General features: G+C 36.3%; 3 protein-coding genes across 3 annotated transcripts; all 3 read right to left on the reverse strand.

The window, feature by feature from the left end:
- Positions 1 to 209: 209 nt before the first annotated feature.
- LOC107862589 (protein DETOXIFICATION 16) lies at positions 210 to 11138 on the reverse strand. The gene is made up of 8 exons (XM_016708210.2): positions 8407 to 11138; positions 7694 to 8238; positions 7446 to 7532; positions 7240 to 7296; positions 6876 to 7114; positions 6646 to 6764; positions 350 to 436; positions 210 to 263 (listed from the first exon to the last, which is right to left on the reverse strand). Exons 1-8 carry the CDS (start codon positions 8686 to 8688, stop codon positions 210 to 212), a joined length of 1470 nt encoding a protein of 489 aa, XP_016563696.1. The 5' UTR covers positions 8689 to 11138.
- A 405-nt stretch (positions 11139 to 11543) lies between these two features.
- On the reverse strand, positions 11544 to 16930 carry LOC107862588 (plant intracellular Ras-group-related LRR protein 9). The gene is made up of 3 exons (XM_016708209.2): positions 15808 to 16930; positions 12582 to 12748; positions 11544 to 12474 (listed from the first exon to the last, which is right to left on the reverse strand). The coding sequence occupies exons 1-3, from the start codon at positions 16564 to 16566 to the stop codon at positions 11826 to 11828; spliced, it is 1575 nt and encodes a 524-aa protein (XP_016563695.2). The 5' UTR covers positions 16567 to 16930; the 3' UTR covers positions 11544 to 11825.
- Positions 16931 to 18514: 1584 nt separating this feature from the next.
- Positions 18515 to 24797, reverse strand: LOC107862587 (C2 and GRAM domain-containing protein At5g50170). Its single transcript, XM_016708208.2, has 9 exons — positions 24044 to 24797; positions 21689 to 22909; positions 21398 to 21580; positions 21042 to 21325; positions 20834 to 20950; positions 20009 to 20271; positions 19722 to 19896; positions 18983 to 19255; positions 18515 to 18904 (listed from the first exon to the last, which is right to left on the reverse strand). Exons 1-9 carry the CDS (start codon positions 24393 to 24395, stop codon positions 18713 to 18715), a joined length of 3060 nt encoding a protein of 1019 aa, XP_016563694.1. The 5' UTR covers positions 24396 to 24797; the 3' UTR covers positions 18515 to 18712.
- Between the last annotated feature and the right edge of the window lie 70 nt (positions 24798 to 24867).

The raw sequence follows: 24867 nt of genomic DNA on the forward strand, positions 1-24867 counted from the left end.
AAATTCTAAAATTACAAACCGAATCCGATCCGAAAAATCGAAAAATCAAAATCAAAATTAAATTTCAATTTTTATTTTTTTTGATTTTTTCGATCTAAACCAAAATAAAAATATGTCCACCCCTACATATAAGTAATATTGGTTACCTAAATCAATAATAAAATTTCTCTCCCAGTAAAAATAACAAGTGGTCGATGAAATAGTCCTAATCATAACACAATAGCTGTTTCAGAAACCTGTATCCTACCCATGGCCTTGGTTGCCTGAACAAAATTTATAGAGTTTCTTGTCAGAGCAATTAAATAACAAGGTATATAATTTGTAACTAAAGATTACATTTTGAACATGCCTGAAGCTCCCAATTTGTGCGCAAGGTAATAAGCAGAAGAAGTAATGCTTGAAGACCACTGCCACTTATAATCCCTGTCCAAAGACCCTGCCGCCATGATCATGGCATAAAACAAACAATATGAGCCACAAATAAACTGAGATTATCTAGAACTACTACAAAAGGTATATATGTCAGGGAAAAGGTCCAATTTTGTTCACGTACAATTTGAAATTGCTCAATTTTCCCTCCATCTCACTTTTGATCCACTCTTACTGTATCGTTAGCAAATCGTCTCGCATTTGTCGTTGTCACTAACGGAGCTCATGTGTCCAAAATAATTTGAGAAGTCCAAATTTACTCATAGGGATTCAGAGTCGAACACGAGATTGTTCCCTAATGTCCGGGTTGTTATTGTTAAAGGTTGTGTTTCAATAAATTTTGAAATAAATACATCGGTTAATGATTTTGAGTTATGTTTCAATTAATTTTTGAAACAAATGTATTAGTTAAAAAGTATGGAATTACAAAGAACATGAATTTGATAAACTCATTCTTCTTTAAATTATACGTTTTAGGTTCTTGAAAGAAAGTTATTTTTTGTTTTAAAGTATTCATGAATCTATTTACTATTAATTAATTAATACTTTTCTCTTGCATGAAAATTTTATCCTATAAATAGTGTTTCTTTTGTTTGGAAAGACAAGCACTCAAAAAATTACTTTTTCCTTAAAAAACATTTGAGAGACATTGATCAAAAGGTGAAATCACCAATTCAAGAATAGAAGGTAACGTTCTTAAATGCTATTTGTTTTGTGGCTTAGTTGAAATCTGAAGATAGAGTTGTTACTAATTCTTCCGTTTGCTCGTGAGAGAGACTTCAACTATCTTCAAGAAGCGTATTATCGTGCCTCTAAGTCAAACAAGTTTATTTTGAATTTCTTGTACAATTATCATTATTGTTTTAACAATTTGAAGATAGTTGTCTCAATGACTTCTACATCAATAACAAATAGTATTCCATCTTTGTCTAATCCTAATTTTGAAATATTTGATGGCAAAGACTTTCCTAGATGGCGTGGGAAGATGGAATTCTTTTTAAGACGATTAAAGTTGGCATATGTTCTTGAAGAACCTTGTCCTAATGCTCCTGGTTCTGAGGCATCTGATGAGGCTAATTTGATTAAAGAACAAATTGCCAAGTGGCAATATAATGATTATTTGTGCAAGAATTATATTCTTGAAGGAATGTTCAATAAATATTATGATCAATATTATGTCAAATGCAAATATGCTAAAGAGATATGAAACACTCTTCAAGCTATTTATTTAGCAGAAGAGGCGAGTTCTAGGAAATTTCTCGTTTCAAATTATATGGAGTTTAAAATGGTTGATGACAAGTTAATCACTGAACAAGTATAAGAATTTCAACTCATAGCTAATAAAATTGCTATATTTGGAATTGCTCTTGATGAAAACTTTCATGTTGGTGCAATTATATCAAAACTTCCTCCATCTTGGAAAGAGTACCGAAGCAAACTCTTACACAAAAAGGAAGATTCGACTCTTGAACAATTGATGCAATACTTGCAAATTGAACAAGAGACACGATTGCGCGATAATAATAGTTTGAAGGAACCTATCATGAAAGCTCATATGGTTGAAGAAAAATCAAACAAGAAGGAACCTGAAAATAAAAAAATTTCAAAGGTAAAGAAGACTACAAATTTCAAGCGTAATGGTGCCAATTTTAAATCTGGTGAATACTATTATTGTCACAAAGTTGGTCACTATGCGCGTGATTGTAGAATTCTCAAAGCCAAAAAGAAGAAAGAAAAAGCAAATAAAAATAAAAAAGATGATCTTGTGGCAATGGTCATAGAAGTATTTATAGTGGAAGATCAAGTGAAATGGTGGATAGATACCGGCGCAACTTGTCACATATCAGGTAACCGAAATTCTTTCAAGACTTATGAATTAGTAGGGGACGGTAAAATTGTATATATGAGAAACTCCTCCTCTACTAAAGTTGTGGAAAAAGGAGTTGTTGAACTGAAATTTACTTCCGGAAAGATAGTTACATTGATGGACGTATTACATGTTCCTGATATTCGAAAGAACTTGGTGTCAGGTACGCTTCTTTCGAAGCATGGTTTTAAAGTGGTTTTTAAGGCAGATAAGTTTATTTTATCTAAAAATAGCATGTTTGTTGGAAAAGGTTATGTTGCAAATGGAATGTTTAAACTCAATATTGAAAATGAAAATATTTCTGCTTATCTTGTGGAGTCTCTCGACTTACGGCATGAATGTCTTGGACATGTGAATTTTAGATCCATTCAACTTATGGTGAATAATGAATTAATCAAAGATTGTGGAAAGAATCATAATATTAAGTGTCTTACTTGTAGTAAATGCAAGATTACAAAGAAGTCCTTTAAGACAGTTGAAAGGACTTCCACACTTTTGCAATTAATCCACACTGATATTTGTGAGATGAATTGTTTGTCACGTCATGAAAAGTGGTATTTTATCACTTTTATTGATGACTACTCAAGATACACTTATGTCTTTCCATTGAAAACAAAAGATGAAATATTTGAGACTTTCAAAACATATAAAACAGAAGTTGAAAATAAATTGAGTGTGAAAATTAAATCAATTAGATCTGATAGAGGTGGAGAGCACTTAAAGTCAGGTTTTATTGATTTTTGTGAGAAAGAAGCCATTGAAAAATAATTAACCATGTCCTATACACCACAACAAAATAGTGTAGCAGAAAAAAAAAATAGAACTTTCATAGAAATGATTAATTCTATGTTTTATGGATCTGGTATGTCTAAAAATATGTGGACTGAAGCCTTACTTTTAGCATGTCATATTTCGAATAGAATTATTTCCAAGAATCATGATGCATCTCCATATGAACTTTGGAATAATCGAAAACCAAATATAAATTATTTTAAAGTATGGGATTGCTTGGCTCATGTTCGATTACCAGATAAACATTTAATTAAGATTGGTTATAGAGGAGTAGATTGTGTGTTTATTGGTTATTCACAAACCAGTAAGGCTTATAGATTTTTAATTTTTGAGACCCCAAGTCCTCACACAATTATTGAATCTTTACATACTAACTTTTTGAGCATATATTTCCCAAGAAAATTTTTTTTTTGAACAAGATTCAAGTTCTTCTATTTCTCCTCTTAAAAGGAAAATAGTAAAGCCATTAGAAGAAAGTCAACCAAGACGTAATTCAAGATCATCCAAATCAAAAGACTTTGGAACTAATTTTCAAGCTTATTTGGTTGAAAAGGATCCTGAGAGTTATGCTGAAGCTATGTCTTCACATGATGCTCCTTTTTGGCGTGAAGCCATTGATGATGAAATGCATTTTATATTGTCTAATAATACATGGATATTATCAAATCTTTCTTCTGTATGTAAACCAATTGGTTGCCGATGGATTTTTAGGAAGAAAATGAAATCCGATGGTACTTTAGATAAGAACAAAGACTGTTTGGTAGCTAAAGAATTTACTCAATTGAAAGATATTGATTATTTTGATACTCTTGCACCTGTAGCTCGGATGACCTCTATTCGTCTCTTAATTGCTTTATAGCAATTCATTGTGTTGTGATTCATCATATGGATGTGAAGACTATATTTCTGAATGGAGATCTAGATGAAAAAGTCTACATGAAACAACCAGAAGGATTTGTCATTCATGGACAAGAACGTAAAGTTTGTAAGCTTCTTAAATCTCTTTATGGATTGAAACAAGCTCCAATGCAATGGCACGATAAATTTAGAAGAGTTATGATTTCTAATGGCTACTTAATCAATGGTGAAGATATCTGCATCTTTAGTAAATTTCAAGAAAATTCTAATGTTATAATATGTATTTCTGTAGATGACATGTTGATCTTTGGAACTGATATCGAAAGAGTCAAAGAAACAAAATATTTTCTTACTTCTCAGTTTGAAATGAAAGATCTTGGAGAAGCTGGTGTAATTTTAAGCATCAAAATTGTAAGATCAACAAATAGTTCGACTCTTACTCAATCAAGTTTTATTGAGAAGGTTCTAAAGAGGTTTGGTCATTTTGATGACAAGCCTGCTCCTACACCATTTGATCCTTGCATCAAACTAGTGCGAAACTCTGGTGATATTCTTGATCAATTGACATATTCTCAAATAGTTGGGAGTCTTGTATATGCCATGCATTGTACCAGGCCATATATTGGTTATGTAGTACGAACTTTGAGCAAGTTTACTGGTAGCCCTGGAATTGAGCATTGGAATGCCTTAATTCATGTTTTAAGGTATTTGAAGGGTACAATTAATGTTGGCCTGCATTATTCTACCTTTCCAACAGTTCTTGAAGGTTATAGCCTACAGTGATGCTACCTGGAATTCTGATCCGAATGACTTTAAATGTATTACCGCTTGGATTTTTACTTTGGCCGGAGCACCAATATCTTGAAGATCAAAGAAGTAAACATGTACTACTCACTCAATCATGGAGTCAGAATTTATCACTATGTCTTTTGTTGGAGAAAAAACTGATTGGCTGCGGAGTATGATGATAGATATTCCACTATGGGGTAAGCCAATGCCACCTTTGACTATATATTGTGATAATAAAGCTGTTATATTTCGGGCTTCAAGTGATTGTTACAATGGCAAGTCAAGACAAGTTCATCTCAAACACAATCATGTGAGAAGATTATTGGAGGATGGCATAATATCGCTTCAATGTGTGAAGTCCAAACTCAATTTAGCAGATCCTTTGTTTAAAGGATTAGGCAAAGAATTGATCGTACAAACTTGTAATGGGATGGGAATAAAGCCTGTTGTAGATTGATTGTAATTCATGGAAACCCTACCTAATGATGTAATCTTGGGTTCAAAGGAAAAAACAAGTAAAGTTACAATTGTGAAGCACATCTATAAAATTTCCTTTTTTCCCTAGAGAGTGAGGAGATATGCATAAGTTGAGATATTTTTTTTTTCTTAATAAATCTATAAGACTGATCTCGGTTGGAGTAAGTAATAATACTCTTGATAGATTTGACAGTATTTCTACAGAAGAAAAGAATGAGATTATATTCTCTTAATAAGTCTACACACCGTTTTTGGTTGAAGTGTGTAGGAACACTCTTGATAGATTTACTGTTACTTTGCTATAAAGGAGGATGAGATTAACTTCTCTTAATGAAATTCATAGACTATTTGGTCGGAGTATACAAAGTTACTCTTGATGAATTCACCGCACTAAGTGCGAAGTGAAGGCCGCTTCAGTAAGATTTTAACAGAAAAATCTTAAAACGCTTAGCTAAAAGGATTCAGAACACATGGCCGTAAGGTGTCAAAGGATTTTGATTTTCACCGGAACATAGTAATATGCGTGGAATATTTTTCTACTTCATTCAATGAACCACTTAGTTCAAGATTTGCTCACTAAGTAGTCAATGATTTAGAAAGTCTTCACTAGCTAATGGTTCAAGTCCAAAAGACACCATTATTGATGCATGTTGCTAGATTGATGTCTCAAATGAATTTTGTTTTTAAAGATAAAATTTCTTGAAACAAGTGGGGAATTGTTAGTGTTAAAGGTTCTGTTTCAATAAATTTTGAAACAAATACATCGGTTAAAGATTTTGAGTTATATTTCAATTAATTTTTGAAACACATGCATTAGTTAAAAGTATGGAGTTACAAAGAACATGAATTTGATAAATTCATTCTTCAAATTCATTCTTCTTTAAATTATACGTTTTAGGTTCTTGAAAGAAAATTACTTTTTGTTTTAAAGTATTCATGAATCTATTTAATATTAATTAATTAATACTTTTCTCTTGCATGAAAATTTTATCCTATAAATAGTTTTTCTTTTGTTTGGAAAGACAAGCACTCAAAAAATTATTTTCCCCTTGAAAAACATTTGAGAGACATTGATCAAAAGGTGAAATCACCAATTCAAGAATAGAAGAGCAACATTCTTGAATGCTACTTGTTTTGTGGCTTAGTTGAATCTAGAAGATAGAGTTGTTACTAATTCTTCCGTTTGCTCGTGGGAGAGACTTCAACTATCTTCAAGAAGTGTATTATCGTGCCTCTAAGCTAAGCAAGTTTATTTTGAATTTCATGTACAATTATCATTATTGTTCTAACACGGGTAATATTAGGCCAAAAGTTTAATGGAGGATAAAGTTGCTCAATTTCAAACAATACGAGAAGAATTTGATAATTTTCACATGATTTTATGAATAATTTCAATAATGAATGTCAACATTTGCATGTAAAAAAGTTGTTACCTTTCCTCCAAGGTGGAAGACAAAGGTCAGAAGGACTGCACAAGGAAGTCCAATAAGATAATAGGCTCCTAGATTGACTAGTGCACCAAGTTTCTGCCAACCACATCCTCTTGCAGTACCTTAAGTTAAAGTTATCATCAATGTACCCAATTTTTGTGCAACTATATAGTGCTGAATTTGTTTAATCACAAAGCACATGGCTTCAATTTTTAGACAGTTTGATTTCTGACCTGAAAGAACCCCTTGTATTCCATCCATGAAATTGGACAAAGCAAGCACTGGCATGATTGCAGCCAGATATTTCACCACTTCCTCTTTGTTGGTATATATATATCCCCACACATTTCTTACTGCAACTGCTATTCCACTTAATAGAAGGCCCTCTATCACAGCAACAAGTAGGACGACAAGTGCTGCTAATTTGGCTGCTTTAGGTCTCCCTGCCCCCAATTCATTCGATACCCTCGTACTTTTCCACAAGATAAAAGAGCAAACAACACAAAAAGACTGTTAAGATAGTGATTGGACGCGATATTAGTCTTTTCCTTTTCAAGTATACCTAGAAAACAAAAAGATGATGTTATGGCAAGTTACCTTACTGCACTACCAAGTCCAAAGGGAATCCTGAAGACCAGAGAACTGGTACTTAGGCTGGGAAAGATAAAAAAGAGTTAATATTGGTGACGTAAAGAATCAAATTAATCGTGATACCACAATACCAACACAATGTCCATCACCCAGGCCTTTGTTGGTTTCTATTTTCGCTATTAATGAAGTAGTTCTTGACATTGTGTACTCACCTGATGGCCATCACAGATGTCTCAAGCTTCGGATTAAGAAGCAGCCCCGACATGAGCACCAGAAACTCATATGACCATTGCTCCAAGCTTGTTTCCAATTCAAAAAGGTCGTCTCAGATTGAGCGGTGAAAGAGACAGAAGTAAGTAAAGGAAAATTCTACTACTGTGACATATGCAAGAGAGAAAACAAGTTGAACAGGCGATCCACATTGAAAAAATGGTTTAAGAATAATGGCACCGGAACTAACCAGACCATAAGTGCTGAAGGGATAGCTAATGATAGAAAACTGAGAAGGTTTCTTGCACCCACTTGGGAGAACCCTGTCCATGTTTCCTTGCATGATGATCCAAACCTTATATAAAGAGACAAAATCAGCACATTGATCCAATACGATATGGCATTACATAGAGCAGCTCCTTTGTTTCCCATTCCCGATCTGAAAACCAGTGCCCAACACAACAAAACATGGACTAAACTCGTAAAACCAGTGCTGATCACCAGTGGTTTGAGTCTGCTTTGTGTTTGGAGGAATCTTAGTTGGCATTGGAGGAGTCCATAAGGAAAAATACTTGGAATCAACCACCGAGCATATAGTCCAGCATGGACTGAAATTTCCGTGTCTTGACCACAGAAAGCAAATATATGTCCCGCGAATGCCCATATAATCGATATAGGCATGCCAATTGCCGCCAGTACAAGCATACCTCTTTGCATATGTACCCCAAGCATATGATACTGTTTTGCCCCATAAGCTTGTCCGCATAATGTCTCCAATGCACTTCCCATTCCCAGCTATCCATAAGCAAGCGAAAAGAGATTACATGATCGAGTCAAGTCATTAAAACATGCAACTAATGAAGTCCTTTTCAGACTAATTTAAGGACTCTACATAATCGTAAAACAATTTGCTGAAATTAAATTATTAATTCCAATCTAATCTAAGTTCCAATTAGTTTTTACCATGAAGCTGAAACCAGTTACTCCAGCAAAAGAAGTAGCTAAAGTTGCACTAGAAAGAGAAAGCTCTCCGAGATGACCAACGAACATGATCGATATCATCTGCAAAAAATACTGCAAAAAACTCACAAGAATCAGAGGTCCTGCTAATTCTAGTTGCTTCTTTAGCTCTTCAATAGCCTCAACTATATCACAACATCCGTTATCGCGATCTTCAGGATTCCATGAACCCTTTTCAATGTTGTTTGAAAGAAGAGGAAATTCAGTGCTTCTTTCATTAATCATGGTTAACTCATTGGTAATCTTGAAATTGTCGTTACAACTAAGTATTTTATTTTTGGAATATATATCATTATTTTTATGTGTGTGAGGATCAGGGTCTAAGATTGAGCTATGTCAGCAGCTAGCTGGTCCTGATGAAACTTTAAGGTGACTTAGTCCAAGGTTATTCCAGAGTGTTGACTTTAAATATATAGTAATAATAAATGATGAATGTGATTAGTGCTAATAATATTGTATTATGCTTCCGAATTCACTCCATATCTGCTGTGACTCAGTCTTCTGGGTGCTGGCCATTCGCGTGTAACATGCATTGAAACATAGCCTGTAGGGATGGGCGGCGGGACGGGTTTGTTAAGTATCCCACATCGGAGGTGAAGCGCGTCCTAATAAAGGCGACTCCGTATTCAGAAGACTGGAACCCGAGACTTACGATTTTAAGGTTATCCCCCTAGTCCATATACTCAGATTTCATATAAAATCTTCAAAGTAGTATAATACAAATTAATTCAGAGGATATATATACTTTTAATGGAAGAACAGAAAATACTTTCTAACCATCGTTGCTGGGGTATATTTTTGGTTTCATTTTCAGTGAGAGAACAAATTTATACCCATAATAGAATGCTAAGTTAAAAAAAGAAAGACACGAGAGGATACAAACGAAAAAATGAAATTAGATATCAAATTTGAGGCAAGTTATAACTGCATGTTCTAGACAAATGAAAATGAGAATAGTTAACCGGGGCGGGTTTATGCGGGATGGGTTGAAAATGTTAAAAATTGTTATGTGGGGCGGGCAGGGCGGTTCTACTTTTTGGGGTTAGGCTCCACCACTACCCTCACCCCCCCGCACCCGCCCGATTGCCACTCCTAATGTCCTGTAACACACGTTAATGAGCTAGATATGTCTAATCTTAATCCAGCGAATATTTAGGCTATTTCACTAGTTGACTCTAGTTTAGCCAAATACTGTAACTGCACATATTCTTGGTCCAGCAGATAGTACATTTTTCAACTCAGAAGTTCATTTAGGTATCAAATTAGGTATCAAATTTTGATTAGGGTGTAAATACCAGCTACCAATATTTGCAAATATTGGTTTGACGATACATTGTACTAGTACTTTTGAAAAAAATATTTCAAGTGAAGTAATGATTCTCACTCAAAATTCACCATTTTTCATAAATTTTACTACAAGTGAGAGCACGTTCAGGACCAGACCAATCTGTCCGCACCCAATTAACCAACTCAAAATTGCATCGACACATGCACGAGAGCAAACAAGCATATACCCCTTTGCATATGTATTCCAAGCATATGATGAAGTTTTGCCCCATAGGTTTGCTCGCATAATGTTTCTAGTGCACTGAATAAATTTAAACGATCAATATGTTGTAACGTATTACGTACCAAAAACAGACGACTAAATCAAGAACTAAAAGGGATCCAATGCATGATCTGACTAAATCATATATACCATAAAGCACAAAGGAAGTAGCTAAGTTGCACTGGAAAGAGAGAGCCTTCCAAGAGGCCCTACGAACATGAAACAGCAAAAAGTACAGTATAGAACCCACAAAAACAGAGGTCCTACTAATTCCAATTGCTTCTTTAACTCTTCAATTATATCATACAAACATACCACACCATCCCTTGTCGCCATTTTCAGGATCCTTTTCATTAATGTTGGAAGGAAGAGGAAACTCAAGAAGGAATTCCAAGTTTTCTTCGTTGATCATCGTTTATGGTATCACCTGGAAAATATGGGAAGAACATATAACAATCTTAATTAAGAAGGAAACCAAACACAATGTGCACGGTGAATGTGAATGTATCAGGTTTCAAGATTTGAGCTATCACCATATATCATGTAATTGATCCTGCCGAAATGATTTGGTCCAAGTCAAATATCGTATAAAAAAAATGCTGAGTGTGATTCGTGCCAATATTCTAATATGCTTGAATGTTCTCTCCATGTGTGACTAATTAGCTTTCTGGGTGCTAGGCTGCTAGCTATTCAAGAGTATCATGCATTCAGGGTCTATCCGCAACACGCGTTAACGAGTTAGATATGTCTGGACCCTATAACGTTCCACTGTATTTTTACGCCATTTCATTAATTAACTCTGGTTTCAAACAGGGAGGGTGTGTGTGGCTCATGGGCATTCATTAATACCGTATCATGATTCATGTGCTCAAGTCCTTAGGCACAGTTGCAAGCAAGCTCATAATTAGGAGGGAGAACATTGTAACCAAATAGTATACAGTGGATAGCAACTTCCATCCCATCAGACTTTTTGTCTTTAGTAATTTTTGAGAAAAAATAAATAGTAAAAGATTAGCAAACACTGAAAAGTTTATGTTAATCGATTTAATATCAGTGTATGATGGATTATATAAATACACAAAATTATACCATCACCAAATTGAAAAATTTTACAGAGTCAACACGCTACCGGTTTGAAGGTCCATTAGCCTTTTATCCTAATGATCACTTCGGACATCAGTTTAGTCTCATTAGTACTGTTGTCTCCTCAAGGCTTACTGTTGGCATGATCTGACATATGAGGGAAACAATCATTTTGGAGGTGCAGCAACTAATACATTCGAAGATATTCGAAATATGCTCCCAATGATAACTGATTCATAAATTCTGGTCGACAAACAGTATGAGCCACAGATAGATCGGCCAAGGTTTCATGACTACCGCGTGAGTAATTTCTAAATCCTGTTACCTTTGCGGGAAAACAGAATTGAGATACACCTTGCCAAAACGGGCACTCGCAAGATACCGTATTTGCTCACTCTGGCCTACTGCAGTAACCACAATCAAATCTGATAAAACTGTTGAACATGCATTTTAGAGGCAACACGTAGTTGTTTGTATTATTGTAACATATAATGTTCTGATTAACGAGTCACAATTTCTAAACCTCTTCGGAAGCAGACTGCAAAACACCAGCATCACTCACTTCTCTTCACACATTAAACTGGAAAAAACATGCTGAGGAAATGGAAAGGTGTAGTTATCAGCCACATTCCTTCAAACTTCAATGGAAAAGCATATAAAAACCTGGAACAGAAAGAAACATAGATGATTCTCAAAAAGCTTGATGGAAGACCCTCATCAACTTCATAAGTCATAACTGCTGGTTGAGATAATGGTCTGCATCTGACTTCCCTCCACCACCCAAATACCCTGCAACAGTTCCAAGAACATTTGAAACAGCACCATTCAACCAGGAGGTACTTCGAGTTAGTATGCCAGTCGGTGTCTGCCCCATCTCTTGAAGCATAATTTGTGGCTCTTCTGCCAACAGTATGTCAAGTCGCCGCTTAATCATATAAGCCTTTACTGCTTCAACCCCTTGAACTACGACTTCCTTTGGAGGTATCACAAGAGGGTTCTCGTCCAACTTGAGCACACTCAGGTTGTCAAGCCGGCTAATTGTATCAGGCAGTTCATGGATCTGGTTGTTGCTCAGATCAAGTTCTTTTAGATTTATCAAGTCACCAATGGTGTCAGGAAGCGAAGTTAGATCACTGAAATTGTTGCTCAGATTGAGGGTCTCAAGATTTGTCAAGTTCCCAATTGAACGTGGAAGCACGTGTAGTTCATTAAAGTGCAGATCTAAAAGGCGTAAGGACTTCATCTCACCAACAGACGTGGGTAACGAACGGAGCTTGTTAAAAGAAAGTGAAAGCCTTTTCAGATTTACCAGTTCATACCCAATATTTGTTGGCAAATAAGAAAGCTTATTGAAGCCTGCATCCAATTCCACTAACGACCTGCAAACACAACCATAACAAAGAGTATTTGAGAGAACTAACAAGAGTACATTAGTGTATGCGGGCAGGGAAAAAAGGTAAATAGCTCATTTCTGAACCACTATTACCTGCAATGACAAATGCTATCTGGCAAACTGACAAGCTTGTTACTGGAGACATCTAAGAATTTCAAACTAAACAACAGACCAATGGAGTCTGGCAGTGATTCCAAAAGATTAGAGGAAAGATGAAGCTCCTCAAGGTTTTCCAAGCTCGCAATTGAATCAGGAATCACCTGTTTTTCCCAAAAATTAAGAAGCAGAAAATTATAAACATTGGAAATGCAAAACAACAGCTGGCTTTTATTATCATTCAACCATCCCGAACAGCAATGTTTTTCTTTTGATTACTATATGTTGCAGTGCAAAATATTATGCAGTTGGCAGATGGAAGAAACTTGAAGTGGATACAATGAGGGCAGTGATGCAATTACATGGCAGTGTCAGAGAAACATCGGGATAAAAATAGGCAGTTTCTTTCCAGTGGATACAGATGTAGATCATAGCAATGGGACTAGCTTCAATGATCAAGTGACAACTGGTTCTCTAAATAGAATAGATTTGCGGTGACACATCAGAATGGACATCATTCCAGATCTGGAAGATAGTCAGCATATAGCTTCAAGTGATAAGAGAAAGTATTTATGAGGGATCCATACAGGTGCCCCCTACTAATTACAATTTACAGATGTAATACTAGTCGAGTGATCGAACCTGTGTGCCTTCGGGGACATCCGATAAAATTGAACACCTATACTATGATGAACAAGCAAATACAGCACTTTAGACTTGCTATGAAATTCTGTAACTCAGGTTAGTATTGGAATTTTCTACCAGTTCAAATAGTAAATAACTAAATATGACAAAATCACATTCACTACTACCTCTATCGAAAAATTGCTATCCCTTTTTGCTTATCCTGTAGTGAATAGTTAAGCAAGTTGATCTTTGACCAACATTCCTAAATGTATTTTTTAATAACTTTCTCATAACAAAAACTGCAGCCTCTAGTACTCTTCATGTAGTAATAGCTAACTTACATTTTTCCATCTATGAATTAGTCTAAATCAGGTTTAACTTTGGAATTGGTCAAATTGATAAGCAGAAAGCAAAAACAGACAGATAACTTGGAATGGAGGGAGTATAATACATTTTCTTGGGAGACTTTGGATCCTGGAAGACAGTTACCAGGAGGCAAAAGTGCAAAACAATATTATCCTTTTATTATCATTCAAGAAACAAAGTGCAACCAGGAATGAGAAAATAATGGTTGTCTTAGAAAAGATAAAGAACAAGAAGACGAACCAGTGCTTGATTCACGTTTAGCATAATTAGATATTAGGGTAGGCTCAGAATGTTCTTGCACCTTAGCAGTCGAAAGATACCTAATATCCCATTTAATCATATGAACCGGTTCCATTAAATGATCAAATCATAGTGAAGGTACGAAATTCCTACTTCCTCCTTCCTAAAAAGCATGGTAAGGCTCAAATTACCCAGTTCAGTGCACTTGAATTCTTTGTGAATTTGGATATTGATTTCTCAATTTTTTGAAATAAAATCCACATATTAGAAACAAGAAGAAAATGGTATCAATATGAACTTTTTGATATTTGACAGTATTTAAAGAACATTTGAAAACAAGACTCATCTTTTAAATTGGACAAGTAAATCGAAACAACTATGCTTAGTATAGGGGCCAAGTAAAATGAAATGGAGGGAGGATCATATAATCACGGTGATTTTCCTTTACAAAAATGTGCCAAGCTTCAAAGCTTTTCTACTATTAAAAAAAATTAGCACCAACATTCGGGGCTTTCTTTTGGATTATTTGAGCTTAATGAAACTAGCATTCAAGTAAGTCTCTATAACTGACGCACAAACACACACATGCAATGTAGACATAGAAACAAAACTTGAGGATGCAGACGCAAAACATAAAATATAAGAAGGTCATAAGACCAACTACTGACTCTGCATACGTTCAAACATTTGAAATTCTTCCTCTATATAAACAGGAGGCCATTTGCAGAACACGGATTAAAGGTTTAACTTAGAGAGAGAGAGGAGAGGGGGGGGAGAGAGAGAGGAGTGAACTCATCATCTGTGTTCAGCACTTTACACATTAACTGGACATTCGAGTTGACAACCAAAATCATAATTCTACTTATTAGCAATAGGATTCTACTACTTTAACACAGGTGCAACCATTTTTGCTCAATCGGATCACTGATATTGGCCGTGCTCCAGATTTGCCCCCCTAGTTTTTTTGTGGAAGAAAGATATCACGACAATCATTAACCATCAATATTACGGTGTTATGAAACTATCCTCATCCTACCCTACTATCCATACAACAAGGGACTTTTCATTACCCCAAGAGTAGAGATGAAACAAGACTTCAGAAAATTCCTTTTTAAAGTCCCAAACATCACACAGAAACCTTCACAATATATAGCTTGCTTCATCACTTCATTTCTAACAGGGCCTACTTCCACTTCTCCCTTCCATACTCTACACTTATCAGATACTCACGGCACATAAAATGGGCAGTTTCAATCTTGACGAGATAATGCTACTCTCCATCACGGCATAACATTCAGTACTTGGAGGAAACCAGAAGATAGGACATCTATTGTCAATCAGTAAGAAGCCAAATGAATTTGCATACTTCAAGATGCACGCTTGCATGCATCATCACTTAAAAAAGTATCAGATTTTGATAAACAGCAATAACTCAGGTCACAGAACTCACATCACCAAATGTATGAAATATGTTGATTAAGTCCTTTCTTTTTCCTGTTCTTTATCTTTTTGAGTCAAATCTAAAAGACTTAAAAAGCGGTTTAGTTAACCCATAACGAACAGAGTAACTACAATGTCAATTAGTGGACATTACAAGTTCACGATGAATTTTATCTAGCATCTTAATTTATTTCCAGAAACCACAAGCACAAAAGCACATCAAATTTCATTTTATCTAACATTTTGGCCTACTTTCAGATACATACTAACACAATATTGCATCAAAACCCCACAAAAACAGAACAGAGTTCATGCTTGCCATTGCTCTCACCTCACCAAATTTCGGCCATCTAGCACTAGAGTACGGACAACATCGGGGTAAAAGTATCATTAGTAGTTCAATTTACAGTATACCAGGGACCACAAAAGGCAACAAGGAATCATGCAGCTGACATGTTAATACAGACAATAAGTTCAAATCCAAGCAGATGGAGTCAACGACAAGAAGCGTGAAGATAATCTCATAGGAAATTTAGAACTAGGGGATTACCTTAAGATGATTGTTGGACAAATTAAGCACGATTAAGGAGCGAATCTTCCCAAAAGCTTCAGGCAATATCCTCAGCTGCCTGCCGGACAAATCAACCCTTTCCACGCTCTTCCCCAACGCCTCCTGCAAAATCCCGATCACTTCCTCATTCGCTTCATCCTTCACCTCAGAACTCTTCTCACCAGACACCTGTTCCTCCAAATTACCACCAGCAACAGCAGTCTCGTAAATCTTCTCCAACCTCTGTTCCGCATCCTTCAACATCTTTTCATACGCCTCATGCAGCTCATCCAAAGCAATCAACGCCTTATACGCCTCTTTCTCCTTCTCCACCGCCTTCCTACACTCCTCCTCTTTAACCGCCAAATCCGATCTCCAATCCTCCCTCTCCATCTCCGGCGGACGCGGCGAAAGCACAATCTCCTCCAACCGCTTCGACAATTCCGCTTCGATCTCAGCTAACTTCACTCTCGCAGTATCAACAAGCTCATGATACGGCCTCTCGCCTAGGGTTTTCAGCACCGATCGAGTCTGTGACACGTCAGCAACAGCTGCACGCATAGCGTTGACGACTTTAGGATCGGTGAGATGAGGCATACGCTCGGTGATATCGAAGTGAGGCTCTGGTGGTGGCTTAGGAAGGGACTGAGGCTGTTCGATGTCGAATTCATCGGCGGCGGTGGGGGATTTACGGCCAATACTGGGGAGCTTGGACATGACGTAAGAGAGAATTGGGAAATTTGTAGGGTTTGGATCCATGGCTACTGCAGATTTGTGATGGGAGGTTTGAGTTTTTGGGTTTGTATAAAGAAGAGAAATGTGATTGAGAGTGATGGTGTGACTGTGTGCTGTAGCTTGCGTTTAAATATATGACAAGGCGAGGCCGGCTGACGACTGAGCGAACTAGTCCATCAATAACCATTTTACACGGTAAGGTCGCATCTTCGATATTTTTCCATTTTTTTCTCCTAGTATAATATCGCTAACCGTTATTTTCGCATCTTCATTTTGTCCTATTTTTTCTCATGTATATCTCTTATCTCTATCTTCATTTTTTTCGCATCTTGATTTTTTCCTCCTCTCAATTTGTATATTTTTGTTTTTAAAACTATATCATTTTAATTAGCTTAGAGTGACTCAATTTTTCATGCGTATTATTTTCTCCTTTTTGTTTGTCATACTTTGATTTGATTTGACATTAAAAATATTAATTAATAACATAGTTATTTTTATATTGAATTTCAAAATAAATTTGGATAAAAAAAATTAATACTAAAATAAAATAGAAAAAAAAAATATTTCTATTGATATGTCAAAGATGATAAATAGACATATAAACACAAATAAAATATTAGTGACAAGTAAAATTAAATTGAAGGAATACTTTTGTTGTTTATTGTCTAAACAGTTGTTCGTTATCTTTTGACTTAATTAGTCAAATATTAAAATAAATGCTCTATTATCTTTGGACTTAATTAGTCAAATATTAAAGTAAAATGCTATCTACCAACAATAACAACAAATTCAGTGTATTTTCACAAATTAGGATGTGGAAGGATAAAATGTACACAATCCGTATCACCACCTTCGGAGAAGTAAAATGCTTTGTACCAAACGATTTAAATTCAAAAGTTATGACTATGAACTCCTAAATTCATATTTATAAATGGGATGAGTGATGTTAGAGTAAACTGATCTAGACCAACTCTTTGAATTTAAAGTTCTAATTATAAACTCCTAAATCCTATTTATAAATGACATGAGTATCCATAAGGGGAGAAGGCTAATACGGGTGTGTGAGTTGTAGCTTGCAGTCTGGAGAGTCTTGTGTAGCCGGATTAGTAAGCCTAGGTCCGTGTCCTTGTTATGGGAGTGTAGGTTATTACTAGGTGAGTGCACTAGGTCTTATGTCTTAGTACCTATTTTCTTATTCCGTGTCGTCCTTATGTTTCATATTTCATATTTCTCTGATGTCTATTTTATTATCTTTTATTCCTGATTTTCTATTATGTTTTCTCATCCTTTTGTTTACTGTTTTCTACTTTGAGTTGGAGGTCAATCGGAAATAGCCTCTCTACTTTCTTGAAGATAGCGGTATAGACTGCGTACATCTCAGCCTCCCCACACCCCATTTTTATGGTAATACATGGGTATGTTGTTGTTGTATGAGTATCCATAAGTGGCTATGACTCAGCGAAAAGAAAAGAAAAAGAATCATAAAATCAATGCATTCCTCTTTAAATTTAGAATAAGGCATTTTATACTAAAACAACTCAAATTCTGAATTTCTAACCGAAGTTAAAGATGAAATGGTCAATACCACAATCTTTGGTGATTTGTAGATTTTTTTGTTCCTTTCTTCAAAAATTAACACTTCACTATAATTCTCTATATTTAAAAGTGACATTAGACCTTATTCATAAAATTGTTAAAGGTTAAGTGTTAATGGCAACCAATAAATTTTTTTTGGAAGGATCTCATATATATATTATCCTACAAATGATAAATGACTTAGACAGAAATGAAAAGAAGGATTTTGTTTCAATTGTCCATTACGCTTCTGATGTAGATCTTTGATGTTTTAATTGACACTGTTGCAAATTGCAATTGCTTCTAATCTCTCAGAAAGAATGTAAGTCTCAATCTCGTATCGAATATGTTCCATAGGTTCTTTTACTGAGTGACACTGGATAAATTCTCTGGTCCATTGTTGCCCAAATTCGAGTTCACCCTTTGGATAAATTCTCTGGTCCATTGTTACACAAATTCGAGTTCATCCAAATTGAATCAATTGGTATGAGAAGCTGATCCATAAAGTCAAAATGTTTCTATGGTATTCACTGGTCATGACAAAATCTAACGTAAAGCAACTGTATCTCAAATAGCAACACTCTGCCTGGTTCTATTAACTTGACAACAAAATCTCCCTTTCAACCAACTCTAATGTATCCTTCACTCTAGTGGTAAACTTACCAACAATATTCCTAGTTATTCTTTGCTCAAATTTCATGTTCCTTAGCCACATTACACCAACACTAACATCACACTTGCATGAATTATGTACAGTAGAGCTGTCGATCTCGTATCTAAATTGTACCTGCAAATTTAAGAAATAAAATTTTTAATCAACTTGTGCCACTATGATGACCAACAGTAAGGTACAATTGAAACGTACTCGGAAATGATCACCAAAGGGGACATCATGCAAGGTCATGATCTCATTTATGATCCATCCAGTGCCATTTGCAATAGGAGATTTTTGTTGCGTGCTTGTAACTTCACCACCGAAGACTGAGATGAAGCGGTTGAATTTGTAAGAAACTTGTCTCTCAGAAACATCGGGAGCTGCAGTTTCCCATGAAGTCGTTGCATAATTGAGGCAGCCAGATTTGCTCATTACTCTATGCTCCAAGTCTCCTCCATCAAACATCCGCATCAGTGATTTTACCTACACATTAGAGCTCTATTACAAACAAGATCTAGTCTAGACCGGTCAATTCCTCCTGACAGAGGGGCAGAGGGAAAGAACTGGATTATTGAAAAGTTTCTCCACAATCTACCAGTATCATAGACCTGGACATATTTAATTAGAACACATCTTTATCGGTTAATGGCCAAATTGCTCATTTCAAACCTTGCAACACAAGGAATTCAATTCAATTCGGGTTCCTAAACTGTTCTTTTTAGAACTAGAAAACTTAGAAGTAAGTCTCGGTTTCCCATCCACAATGGAAGAAACTCATGTCAACCCTTATAGTTTCACTTACATGAAACAAAATCTTGAGAAATTCCACGATAATACTTCCCAGCTTTCCCTCATAAAGCTCCCATCACATTTTTACAGATAAAAAAAGACTAAATCGACCATCTCAGCATCAAAATAACACCACACAATGTAACATGGAAAAACTTACATGGACAGGTAGGTCTGCAGAATAGATTTTAGACATTTGTACATCCTCGACAACCAAGTAGGATGCAGCATCTTCTGTCAAAGCAAGCTTTTCATCCTTCTCCAGCTGCTCTTTTACAATTTCCTCTTTCTGATCCGGAGGCAGTTTCCTTGTTCTCCACAACGCCATGATTGTCCTGTTACAGCACAATAATGTTCTAATCTTCCCATTGAAACATTGTGAGACATCAAAATATTAGATCTATTTCTTGAGATTGACACCAGAAAATCCCCCCCTCCCCCAAATACCTGCTTGCAACATTGAATGAGACAAATGAATGAAAACAGAAATGCAGTCGGCCTTCTTCATCTTGACACTTCGCACCATGCCTCGCATCAACACCTCGACCTTTGCGCAAAATTATCACAAGTGCAGGACTCCCCATGGTTGACCATGATGGGGAAGCCACATTAATATCCTCGATATCCTCCCATAAGAAGAAAAACTTTGTTTTATGACCAAAAAAATTCGCATAAAACCCAACAATTCTGGCAGACAGAAAGATCCGCCCCTGCAGTAGCAGTAACAAGATTAAGTGATACTAGATTTCAACCGCTAGAAGTTGAAGATCAAATACTTAAAAACTGTCTGTTAAAAACAACAAATTTAAATACAAGGAGGAGAAAAATATGTGGAGTGCAACAAAAATTAATACATTCCACACATGCCCAGACAAGTAGAAAATAAAGGCATCTGGTCTATGTGTACAGGTACAGTTTCATTTTGTAGCATACCTGTCTGTCGACAATATGTGAATGCTACTTAGCAAAGCATTCCGGTAATGTGAAATATGAGAGTCGGAAGCTCCCAGATGTAAATGTTATTTAATACCAAGATTTCAATCAAACTAAAACACTTGCTTTCTCGGTTTCTTTCTTCATTTTTCTTGCTTTGTTTCTTCTTTTTCTCCCCTTCCCTAACCCCCACCAATCTTCCCCTTAAGTTTTGAACAAGTTAGCTTGATCAGTTCATATTAACAGATTTGATATATCATAATGCATTAAAACAACAATCAAAGAACACAAATCACTTAGAAGATAAAACGAATAAGTAGCATATACTCTACTTGGGACCTGTAATGGCATCTTTCTTTTGAGGGAGCAAGAATAGTCATTGATGAGAAATTCTTCTGGAGGCAGTCCAAAAATTTTCTGAAATGTTGAGTTCTTGTGTGGCGAACGAAGGTTTAACTGCCAAGCATATCAGTTGGTTGTTTTAGACTATTGCTCATCCTTAACAATGCAAAACAATTTGAAGAGAGCAGAGAAAACTTAAACCTACTTTTTTTCCAACTTCTTTTTCCATCTTTGTTAGGTAGTCTCGGATAGTTTCAACTCCGTTGTTATTGTCCAAAAAAATCCTCAAGTGCAACTTTGATTGTGAGGACAGAGCAATCTTTCCCTCGAGAGGAACCCAAATATCTGCCAATTCTGCAGAAGTGTGCTTTAGGAAATTGATTTCTGCATGTCCAAGTGATGAATCTTGATCAAATGGACCATCAAAGTCAAAAACTTCCACATCCAGCACCGAAGGTGGTTCTTCTGCAGCATCAAACTCTAGTATCTCTGCAAAGTATCAGGTAAGCATATGACCTTAATGAAAACAAAAAGAGGATGCAAATGAGAAATAATGCACACCACTCCACTGAGGGTCAAGCGTTTGAAGCTGGACAGAGCTGGTTCTTGTTTTGCCATTGCATGTAAAGACCACATATGGATCTGGGAAATCTGTTGGGTCCAAAGAAGGTAAGTTCATTCCCTCAATCAAAGCTATAGTAAGTACCCATCCATCACCTTGTGCTTTGACTCCACTATCATTTCCTGTCAAAACCCGAATCGGTTAGCGTAACTATGCACAAATTACTTCGTGCATCAAACAACAAAAGATGGTCAACGGACGAAACGATAGGATAGGACATATTTAAGGACCTCTTTTCAGCCTAGCTTCTACAAAACGTGAAACCATGTAATATACCCGCTCCAGTTGAAGGACTAATATTCCACTGGTGATAAGTTCTCCAAAACTATCCGGCAAATCAAAACCATGAGACTCCAGTCCGTGTAATTTGCTCGGTTCACTTAATAAAATGTGCACAAAAACGTACAAAACCATGAAAATAGTGGATACTACTGTAAAATTCCAGAAGTACTCCTTAGCCATTTCCCAATCTGACTGCTGTTCAATCTGCAAAGATGCCAAAGCTTGATCTTTCTCTAAGACAAGTTTTGAAGTTGTTACTTTCAATTTGCGAGCTAATACCTCCGCAAACTGGTCAAAGTTCTCCTTCAATCCTTGCCTAGCTCCCCCCTCAATCATTGATTTCATCATAGTGTTCTGGCAGAAGTTAATGGCCCAAGATACAACCAGACGCGCGGATTCTTCACCAGAAGGTTCCTGTTGGGCAGGCATTATCTTGTAAAGCAACTCAATCTTGAAAGTACTCCCATATGGAACGTCAGGGGTATTCACAGTGACAAAAACAGAAAATTCTTTTCCATCAGCCTTGGTATATGTTTGCTCCTCTGTGGCTTGAACAGCCTTAACTAATTTACTTGCTGCTTTAATATAGGTGACAACTCTTGTTACACACATTTCATCTGATTTCCATGTCCAAGGACCCTCTTGAACATCTTTTGTACCCTGCAATTCCGCCAGATCCTTCCGGAACTGTGAATCAGGAGCGAAAAGAAGCAAGTTAAGATCTTTCGAAGACACAACATATGTCTGGTCTAGCAGGACTCCACCCGGCAGGTCCCCTGGCATTTCTTTATCTTCACTAGTTGGCCGCATTCGTTCAATCACTTCTTCAAAGTTATGGCTGACCAGAGGCTCCTCCGGAATGTCTTCATAGTCAGATATGATGGTGGACATGTCAGAAGAATCATCCTTCTTTGACTCTTCCTCATCACTTTTCTTGGCTTCTTCATTCTTGCCAAAAAGCTTCTCAAAATGGCCAGCAATGTTCTTTATTAAATGTTTTCCTTCTGAACTTTTCTTCGAATGAGCTGCAAAGCCATGGAAATCTTGAGAAGAAATGCTTGTCACTTCAACTTCTTTAGAAGTATCATTCGTTGGATTTACATAACCGACATGGTCAGTGGATAGATCTCTGCCCTTCCCATGTAAAGAAACAGTGAGAAGAATCTTCCCTGCGTCGGCAAGACAAACCATTTGCTTCATGATCCAAATTAAGGAACACAACGAACAAAAACACAGCATCAAACCAGCAGACAGTTTCAACAACAATATACATCCACAGTGTAATCCCACAAGTGGGGTCTGGGAAAAGAGTACCTGATTGTAAACCCCTACCACGTGGAGGTAGAGAGGTTGTTTCCAAAAGACCCTTGGCTCAAGCGTATCAAAATTCAAAATAGTTGTGAACTAAGGAATACGGCAATGAAGAAAACATGGCAACTAATATGGAAAACAATACAAAGCATACAAAAAGGAACAATAACAACGAGATATGATAGATAACCAACAGACAGTTTCAATATCCACAATAAGTTTTGAGGTTCTATCTAAGAAGATGCCGGCAGTAAAAATAAAACCTTTTGCATTACTACTAGAGATAAAAGACCATCACTAGCTAAATTAAAATGATCTTGCTGTCTAATTAAATAACAAACTTTAGGCTTCTTCGTCATTCTTGGGAGAATTAGTACAAGCAGGGGTGACATTAGGTAACTAACAGAACAAAGTGCATAAAGGGTGTGTTTGGTATGGTTAAAATTATTGAAAAATACTGTCTACCAAGTAGCTTAAAATGAAGAATATGACTTTCTTAATGAAAGTAGGAAAACAGGTTCACAAGTTGCATTCCACATTGATTGTGTCCTCTCCAGTCTCCACCCTCCAACCCCACCTTATCTTCACCCCTAGCCCCACTCCCACCACACCACACCCCCACCATCCAACCCCTGCCTTTCTCAGTATTCGTCTAAATTATACTACATAAATAATTTTTAAGATAATGCTTTTGGCATACACGCCAATAGCATACCTACCGAACACAAGAAAATAAGTAAGTAAGAAGCCAGTCCAATTATTTTCATGTAAAACATTTTCCTTAGTCATATGCATTTGCACTTACCAACATCTGCTCATAGTGATTATACCAGTCCTTCAATCTCATTGAGATGGAGACGATTATCAAATTGATTCCGAATACTAATAAATGTCGCACATTTACAAAGTATATCCTCTGTAACTTGTAAAAAATTCAATCTTTCATTCTACTAACCAAATGCACATAAATGAAAAGTACAAAACACACTAACCGCAATATTTGTCAACAGATTTTGCACTTTTGGGTTTTTGAAGGGAAAACCAAGTAGGTGGCAAGGTCTGATTTTCCTCAGCAGTAACAGACCAAACAGGTATTTTGACTTTACCAACTAAATCCCCATAAACATTACTAAAAATCCCTGAATTATCATGATGCTGATAAACAGATATAACAAGTTCCTCCTCTAAGTCATGAACCCTGAACACAAACTCTTCATTCCATATAGGATTCCTAGTATTCTTCAACACCCTTGTCTTTGACTTGAACTTGCCCACTTTTAACTTCACATATGAATCCTCCACTGCCCAATCTTCGCCTTCCAACAAATACACATAGAGTCTCATTATTCTTTACCAACCAAGTCCAGTTTTATGTTATGTGCCGACCTGAATTTATACAAATGGAAAAGCATGTGCATCTCTTTTTGTTTTGGTGGTTAAGTTGTTGGGAGAAGAGAGAGAATTGATGGGGTGAAGCCATGAAGCAACGTGGGTTGGTTAGGAAATTGACACGATGGATTTGGGAAAAAAAAGAGGTGGTGGTTTGAAATACTAGTAGGAGTAGTTTATTTATTTAACACGCTGTTGGACTTTGCTGGAAATGGGAATTGGATGGGCATTTTAATTGTTATTGTTATCTTCCTTTTAGGCGTCGGAGGAGGGGAAGTGGTGAGTGGTGTTTACTCTGAAAAATACTTGACTTGATTTTACATGTGAATCCGCGGCTTCTTTCTTTTTCGGTGCGGGCTAAATTTTATGGAAAACCACACTAAATGGTAGCAGCGTATACACTTGTTTTTCATGTTAAGCTTTGTAG

Source organism: Capsicum annuum, chromosome 3 (genome assembly GCF_002878395.1).
Source record: "Capsicum annuum cultivar UCD-10X-F1 chromosome 3, UCD10Xv1.1, whole genome shotgun sequence".
NCBI lineage: Eukaryota > Viridiplantae > Streptophyta > Magnoliopsida > Solanales > Solanaceae > Capsicum > Capsicum annuum.

What these genes read in the sequence shown, in the direction of transcription:
- LOC107862588 (XM_016708209.2), bottom strand. Translation starts at nt 16,566, where the DNA reads ATGGATCCAAACCCTACAAATTTCCCAATTCTCTCTTACGTCATGTCC. An exon ending in TGTCCAACAATCATCTTAAG is followed by an intron (nt 12,749 to 15,807) that starts GTAATCCCCTAG and finishes TGGGAAAAACAG; the next exon opens with GTGATTCCTGATTCAATTGC. An exon ending in GATAGCATTTGTCATTGCAG is followed by an intron (nt 12,475 to 12,581) that starts GTAATAGTGGTT and finishes TTGTGTTTGCAG; the next exon opens with GTCGTTAGTGGAATTGGATG.
- LOC107862589 (XM_016708210.2), bottom strand. Translation starts at nt 8,688, where the DNA reads ATGATTAATGAAAGAAGCACTGAATTTCCTCTTCTTTCAAACAACATT. An exon ending in CCTTCAGCACTTATGGTCTG is followed by an intron (nt 7,533 to 7,693) that starts GTTAGTTCCGGT and finishes ATTGGAAACAAG; the next exon opens with CTTGGAGCAATGGTCATATG. An exon ending in ACATCTGTGATGGCCATCAG is followed by an intron (nt 7,297 to 7,445) that starts GTGAGTACACAA and finishes TATCTTTCCCAG; the next exon opens with CCTAAGTACCAGTTCTCTGG.
- LOC107862587 (XM_016708208.2), bottom strand. Translation starts at nt 24,395, where the DNA reads ATGAGACTCTATGTGTATTTGTTGGAAGGCGAAGATTGGGCAGTGGAG. An exon ending in AGAAGCTAGGCTGAAAAGAG is followed by an intron (nt 21,581 to 21,688) that starts GTCCTTAAATAT and finishes GGGTTTTGACAG; the next exon opens with GAAATGATAGTGGAGTCAAA. An exon ending in GCTTGACCCTCAGTGGAGTG is followed by an intron (nt 21,326 to 21,397) that starts GTGTGCATTATT and finishes GATACTTTGCAG; the next exon opens with AGATACTAGAGTTTGATGCT.